The sequence below is a fragment of the Acyrthosiphon pisum genome, chromosome A1, assembly GCF_005508785.2.
Source record: "Acyrthosiphon pisum isolate AL4f chromosome A1, pea_aphid_22Mar2018_4r6ur, whole genome shotgun sequence".
Classification (NCBI taxonomy): Eukaryota; Metazoa; Arthropoda; class Insecta; order Hemiptera; family Aphididae; genus Acyrthosiphon; species Acyrthosiphon pisum.
In genome coordinates this window covers 26,341,826-26,350,458 of record NC_042494.1, presented here as the reverse complement: position 1 = coordinate 26,350,458, position 8,633 = coordinate 26,341,826, and the positions used below count along the sequence as shown (strand labels likewise).

At 26.5% G+C, this 8,633-nt stretch overlaps 1 protein-coding gene across 1 annotated transcript; it reads right to left on the bottom strand.

The window, feature by feature from the left end:
• Positions 1–2,403: 2,403 nt before the first annotated feature.
• On the bottom strand, positions 2,404–7,682 carry LOC100165148 (cytochrome P450 4g15). The gene is made up of 4 exons (XM_016808743.2): positions 7,659–7,682; positions 7,269–7,437; positions 3,515–3,700; positions 2,404–3,437 (listed from the first exon to the last, which is right to left on the bottom strand). The coding sequence occupies exons 1-4, from the start codon at positions 7,680–7,682 to the stop codon at positions 3,241–3,243; spliced, it is 576 nt and encodes a 191-aa protein (XP_016664232.1). The 3' UTR covers positions 2,404–3,240.
• Positions 7,683–8,633: the final 951 nt, after the last annotated feature.

Below are 8,633 nucleotides of genomic sequence, written 5' to 3'. Positions count from 1 at the left end.
TGTAATATAATGACAATTGAGTTAGAAATTCATAAAAATGTTTCTTTGTAAATCTAATGTTTGCGCCTATTGTAATAATGGCTTATTGTAATCGATGGTGTTAAATTTGAATTAAGTGACAAATTATTAAACATTTTATACATTTTCAACTAAAAAATCATTTTTACATTTTAAATTTGATACATTTTGTCAAAATTCGAACTTTAAATGCTTATAAAAAAATTGTGATGTATTTTTAGTATTTTTCAACTGTCATTGTAACATTAAATGTTTAAGCTTTTTGACCCAACGAATAAATTTGAGTTAACATTTATAGAATTAAAACTAAAAAATTGGAAACTGAAAACGTCTGTAAAAAGCCCAAAACAAATCAAAATATTTTATTTTACATTCAGTGAAAATTCCATGTATCTATTCCATGTTATTTGTTTGAGATCTAAAACAAACTCGAGTTACACCAAATACCATTTTGCGTAAAAATTACCGTTTTTCCTTAATTTTTTTTTTGTTTTTCCCTACATTTTTGAAAACTATTCAGAATTTTAAATTAGGCTTATCGAATGCTCCAACTAGATTCACTTTCCCGCCGAACAAGATAATATTTTTAATATTTTGTAGAAAATCGAAGGAGTGTTACTGCCCCAGACAGTGATGAGTGATGACTGATGACAGACACAAAATAAAACACATTGCTCTCCTCAGAATCTAAAAAAGGGTTTCCCCCTTTTAGATATGTCTTTTTAATATTTTTCAACTGTTATTGTAATAATATATCAGGAGACTTGCATTCAGTTTTCACGCTTTTTGACCCAACAAACAAAATTTTATTGATATTTATAGAAAAAAAAAACTAAAAAAATTGAAAACTGAGAATGTCCGCAAACAGCTCAAAAAGAGTCAAAATATTATCAAAATTTTATGGTGTATAAAAAATGAAAATATTAACATTCAGTGAAATTTTCAAATATCTTCAGTCATTCGTTTTTTAATTAGAATAAAATAATAAAATCGTCACATGAGAAATCGAGCGAATATCAAATGTTGTAAGAATATGAATTTCAAACGTTCATAAAAATTTAATTTGACACTCTTGTATACATTTTTTTTTGATAAAGGTAGACATTATTATGAAGAATCTTGTATTACATTTTCAACCCTTAGATTTAAAAAGAAAAATTTTTACGAATTCTTAACCCAAAATAATTTGATAATTTTCGTGATTTTTACATATTTTGTCAATTTTTGAACTTTAAATGCTAATAAAAAAAAACTGTGACTACGGATTTTTAATTTTTTTCACCTGTCTTTGAAACAATATATAAGAACCTTTTATTACATTTTCAAGTATTTTTACTCAACAAATAAAGTTTTATTGACATTCATAGTAAAAAAACTAATTATATTGGAAACTGAAAACGTTCCTAAATAGTTCAAAACAAATCAAAATATTTTGAACATTTTATCATGTATAGAAAATGGAAATATAAACAGCCAGTAAAATTTTATGTATCTACGGTCATTTGTTTTAAAGTTGCACCAAAAACCAAAATCAATTTTCTCGAAAACAGATTTTGTGTAAAAATTCCCGTTTTTCCTTAATTTTTCTTTTGTTTTTCACGGCACTTTTGAAAACTATTGGAAATTTCAAATTTTGACCTCCCGAATGCACTAACTAGATTCACTTTCCCATCAAACAAGATACTGTTGAAGAAAATCGAAGCAGTTTTACTACCCCAAACCGTGATGACAGACACAAAAATAAAAAAATAAAAAAACACACATCATTTTAAAATCAATACATTCATCGTTTCACTCAGAATCTAAAATAAAAATAAATAACGCTATTAAAATTTGAAAAAAGCTTAATTATTATTAAAAAAATATATACCTAAACCTAATTTTTGACCGACATGATGTTTGATTAATTTATGATTTTATTTGTATTATTATTATTTAATTATTTTATTATACATTATTTACTTTATTGACTTTTGATTAGATTTTACTAGACGCAACCCATAAATACGGCTAACTGGACATATAGTAGGTTATCAGCTGGGCCTTGTCGGACTGGAAAAGACTTATCATTAAATTGTAGCTGTATCATAGGCCATAGCCAACATCAGCCGGCATGTCTCACCTCAAGGCATATATTTTGTATATAGGTATTGTATTATTGATATATTATGTTATAGGTATAATTGCTTCTATCAAACTATGTAACTCATGGTACCAAAAAAATAAATAAAATAAGGTCAAACATATATATTATAATTCAATTCTTTATATTTGCTTTGAAAATTACAATTTATGTTGAAATATATCCAACAATATAAAAACAATAATATTTAAAATCTTAATTATAAAATGTAGGTATACCTACTGTTATAAATAGTAACATTGAATAAAATAAATAGATTTAATACAATTCCAAGTTAAAATCTTATCAATAGTATTATGATTTAAAATAACAAATTTAAAAGATCTGATAAATATGTCCAAAAATAAAAGGTTTCTAAAAATATTACTGTGTATCGTTTATAAAAAACCTAGTATTATATTAACCTTGGATCATATGCTATGGGTGGACGATGCACCCATGCTTTCAATTTGAAGCACATATTAGCTACAATAGTCTCTGTATTATACGAACAAACTATAAGCATGCGTGAAAAGAAATGTCGCAGAATTATCTATTTGAATTTTGAATATATATATATAATATAACTATGAATCAATCAGCAAACAGTTAAATATGCGACGGTTTGCCTTACGCATGTGCAAATCAAACATCTATTACTTTTATACTATATGTGTCAGATTGTTTATACGGTTGTTATGGGCATGAGCTCCGTCCATATAGTATGATAATATGATCTAAACCAGTGGTTTTCAAACTGGGTGCCGCGGCACACTGGTGTGCCGCAAGCATTCACTAAGTGTGCTGTGGTCTTTCGGAAAGTTCAACTATTCGTCCAAGAATACAATTATTAAAATATAATTATTAAAAAAATGTTGATCCATCAAGCACACTTTTCTAATTAAATATACTTATATATAATTATAATTCAAAACAATTTTGTTCATCTAATTATTTAGTGCAAAAAAAAAAGTCACTGTGCGATGAATATTTTTCGTGAAGTACGGTGTGTCAAGTTTAATAAAAGTTTGAAAACTACTGATCTAAACTCTAAGATATTAATATAGTAATTACTAATTAGGTATCTTAAAATTAGTCATCTAAATGTATTCTAATTTAAATTTATATACAGGTCTCCTATCGCGTGTTCGAATAGTAACAGGATAACCATTGGAACTTCTCAATAACAAATCTAATTTTAATTTAATATCGTTAAATTTGCAATCCGTATGAACACTGTAGTTTCGCAAGAATGTAGCTACTAGAACTTTCATCGACAGCATAGCATACTTGGATCCTACAATTAAATAAAGTTACATAATAACGATCATACAGGGATAATATCAAATAATATGTTCTTAGATGTTTTCTTACCTATGCAACCTCTTGGGCCACCGCTAAAACCTATAAAACTATATTTATGTCGCTTTGCAATATTTTCAGGACTGAAGTTTTCTGGATCAAAACTAGTAGGATTTGGGTATGAATCTGAATCACGATGAGTGGCTAATGGACTTAGGTAACACGTAGATCCTTTTGGTAGAACAATATTATTTGAAACTATAAAACATAATATGTTTAATCTAATTTAATTATATATACAGTATTTTAGGGTATAATTGAAGGGTGGAATATTTTAGTTCTATAAAATAATATTTGTATTATTTATTTTCTTAAACAGTATTTTTATCATACTGCAATTTAATTATATTTTAAAATTATGTCCGGTTGCCTAGATCTTTCGTAAAGACAAACTAAAGAACAATTTCAAACTTTCTTCAATTACGTTACTGGAACTTTTTTTTTTGTCATATTTATTTAATTTAATACAATCTGTATAAAAATATTTACGATAAGCACAATGGAAGGATACATAATAGGTCATGATTGGCTTGATTGAAGAAGCTATCAAATAAAAGCACTTCGTGGCTGGAACTTAATTTATTTTAGTTTAATTGTATAATATCTAGTGTGGAATAACCCAGTGGCGCGTATCTAGAAACTTTTTTATTAGGGTATCGCCAATATAATATATTACTATGTATAAACTAAAATATAGTTAAGGTTATAAAAAAAAAATCTAATAAAAGCAATCGTCCAATCAAGACATTCATTATTAGGTATATACAATATACATACCTAATATATAGAAAAAATTATACAAATTATATTTTTATACTTAATTATAAAATAATTTATATACCTGTATAATCGTACTTTAAATACGTATACATACGTGCTAAATAAGGGCGGTGTCATATCCTCAAATACCCCCTTATAGACGCCACTGGTATACTCAGATATATCTGATATATCTATATATAGGTACTCTCCAAAAATAGCTTACATTTAACATTTTAGTGTATACACACATATAGAAATATTGGATTTAAATTCTGTTTCAATCAATTGTTAAGTAACTATACCTAAATGTTAAATTAACTGTAATTTGTATATTAAATAAAACATTAGGATGTTGTATTAAATGTTGAAATCCTACACTAAATTATAGTTAGATTACTTATTATGTATTATAATTTATAATAATATAATTTATATTCATTGTTAACCATAGCTATATCAGAATTGAAAAAAAAATTATTTTAAGTATATAAATGATTAAATTAAGTTTATCTTATGTAACTTTAAAACTATATTCATTAATAACTTAACAATTCCATGTTTAGTCATTTTGACATCCAATATTTTGATAACCGACAGACAGTTCTTGTTAATATAATCATAGAAATATTAATTTTACTCCTAATAAATTGTTAAATAGTATAATAATTTTTATTGTTAAAATAACAACAGTTTTTGTAATTTTTACAATTTTTGATTTTAAGATTAACTACTAACTATACTAAAAATAACAAATGCTACATTATAATGTGGTTTTGAATTACGAGGTTGCTTGTTAAATTAAATAATTTGCGTTTAAAAATGTAAAGTACGTACCTTTGTTATTTTAGCATTAAGAGGATATTAGTACACTATAATTTGTTTTCTCTCTCTGAAACATGCAACATACCACATTTTACGTACACAATAATGATTATAATTTATAATAATAATAATTTCTCAAATTAGAGTAAATTACCTCTTATAAAATATAAAGATAAAATTATAAATTAGGGTACCTCATAGGCTTTTTACTACCTATATTTTTATTTTAAAGAGTGTTATGAGTAAGTATTTTAAAATTGTAAATTGTTTGTATATCTTAAAATACTCAATATAATAATAGACCTATGAAATGCCGTAGATAGTAATCTTACCTTTAAATTTTGTTAGAGGTCATTTCATTCTAATTTAAGAAATGTATATGATTATATTATATTATTATAATCATTATTGTGAACGCGTAAAATTTGCTATGTTACGCGTGGGTCAGAGAGAGAAAACAAATACTGCGCTGACATCCTCTTAATATAAATTGGGAATGCATTTAAAACTTTTGAATTAATAATAACAAAGTGTAACAGGAAGACCTGACAAAAAAAAAAGAAAATGATGCTTCTTAAACGTATGACAAAAATTGTTAATATTATATGATTAGTAAATAATTGTATACTCATCATGTCAACAAATTCTCAAAAATAATATTTTGAAAAAAGTTATTACGTTCCAAACTAATTAATCAAAAAAATATTGATATTTTTAGAAATTCTAAGCTGCATGACGTAGATAAATGATTTTACCATCAACATTTTTCTTATAATCAGATTCACAAATTGGCTGCTTCTCCAAAAAAATGTAAAATAAATTTAAATTTTTAAATTTTCAAAGTAAAAATAATTTTTTTATTTTATACATGTAGCGCAATTGACTATAAATTATGCATAAAAAAACTTTAAAAATACTGTTTAGAACAAAAATTATTTCATCTTTCAGGTCTACCTGTTACACTCCAGTGGCGTATATAATGGATGGGCCTAGTGGGCTAAAGCCCCCCCCCCCGAAATTGTACAGTCTTTTTAAATAGAACAGCAATACATATATTTTATTAGGTATACTATTATAAGTAACCTATTTCATAACCTGTTAAAAATAACAAATACGAATATATTTATAGAAACTGTTAAATATTATATAGTAGACAGTAGCCTCTAAATAATAGATCACTTGCTAATTTCTATAGTTTCTATCTACTATGGCCCACCCCAAAAATTATTTCTATATACGCCACTGTTACACTCTGTATATTACATAGTAGGTATATACTACATGACTTCGGAGAGTCCAATAATCCTGGAGATTAGTAAATACATCACCACCCAAGTAGGAAAATAAATATATTATAATATAGTAGGTATATACCTAATACCTAAGTAAAATCATTATTAGTTATTATACTATATCACAAGATGGGGAATACGCGAAGTTTGTGACAATGCGAAACAGTATTTTTGGGGGTCCTATATAAAACTTCCAATAAATAATGAAATACAATCAATTACCCATAACGACTCATTATTTACCCATCATTTATATAGTATACCTATTTTTCATATGTAGCATATATGATATAACCCTGGAATGTAGTCTAAATGTCTAATGGTTTAACGCATAGGACAGTAGGTAGAATATTTGTTAGGTAATTAATGTGGACAATGGTTTCGAAATCCACTGGGCATTGAATGTGAAAAAAACTTGCTACTTTTTCTAGTGAATTACAATATTTTTTTAAGATTGCTTGTTGTTAATTCAACACTCCGATCAACTACTACTGATATCACATAAAAGTTAGACTGCGCTAGACAGAATATACATGCACGGTTGTAGATGGTTGTAGCGACACATCCATATTTCATATTGTAGGTACAATATACGATTGCTGTTATCAGTACTTCTATTATCTAATATTTACGCTAAATCCCTCGACCATCCCCCATCCCTCTACCCCGCCAACCAGGCATAATTTTAATAATTATTCAGTCTAATAGTATAAGGTCTATGGTGCAAATGTATTTGGAATTGGCAACATATTCTTAATTAGTATTTTTGACATATCAAAAATATATTATATAAAATCTTGAATTTAAAAAAAAAAACATTTACTAATAATTTATAAATTCAAGTTTGTAATTTCAGTTTTAAATATATAGGTATTCACTATTTTACTTACTAATTTTAACATCACCTTGAAGTTTCCTAAGTATTAACGGTATTACTGGAAATAATCGAAGTGTTTCCTTTAACACTTGATCCAAATATAGAAGTTTAGATGTGTCTTCAATAGTAATTGTTTGGTCTCCATCACCTAATACGTCGTAAATTTCATCATAAACTTTATCCTAAATTGTTAACAATGTGAATTAATATTATGCGAATATTTTTATTTTTATTTTTTATTTCTATTGGAAAAACACACATCATTTCTATCAATGGAACGTTTTATATATACTTCCCAGCTGTATCGAATTCACAATATAAGCCATAGAATAAAAAAAGTGGGTAACTGGATGTCGTTCTGCTGTACAGTAGGTTACAAGTGGGTCACTGTATACTGCTGTACTTTCGGTGATGGATGTTTGTCCATCGTCCCTTCGATCCTCGGACAGGATAGTGTAATTTTATTGTATTCGATTTGAACGCAATGATTGCATTCGATAAAAAATTATTCTGAGCGGACGAGGGAATCTTTTTTATTTAATTTTATTCGTTTCTATAGTGATAAACAAAGCGTTATAAGAACAGCTTAAAAACGATTTATATAAATAGGTAATTTATCTATACTATTATATAAAATGATAAGGGTTTTCTTGGACCGCGCTAACCGAGAAAACTACTGAACCGATTTGGCTGACATTTTTTACTGCTATACTTCACAGTCTGCTGGAGGTCATAGTACCATTTTTGTTTAGAAAAATCCACCAGAAAAGTAGGATATATGGATGTAAAAAATACAGCAGTGGCGCCATCTGTCCAGAAAAAATAAACTATAAAATAAAAAATTTAGTTTATTGTTGCAGATTAAAATAATAATAGTGTATTATAATGGTTGCTATTGATTAATCGGACATGTTTGTTGATTTGTATTATTATTTTTCGTCAATATATATATATATATATAGGTATGAATGAATGTTTATGTGTAGATTAGACCTCTGAGAAGAAGTTAGATTAATTTAAAATAGGTAAAATTTGGTTTCTTCTTATTGATCGTCAGTGTATAATGGATTGTATTAAACTTGAATTCAATGATATAATTTAATTGTATAAGAAAAACGATTCTGAGTGGAGACGGTTTATCAGTCTGGATTTTTTATATATTTATTATTTATTATAGCCTTTAAGTTGAATTAATATTATAATATTATAGCTGACTGTCACAGGTTCATCCGTAATTGGTTGTTTATTTTGCTGATGAGATATATCATTTTTCAATAAAATTGTATCGTTTAATGTGATCGGCAAGTAAATATAAAAATGGTTAATGAAAACGTATAAAAATGTTTCTATTGCTATTAATGATAAATACATTTCACTA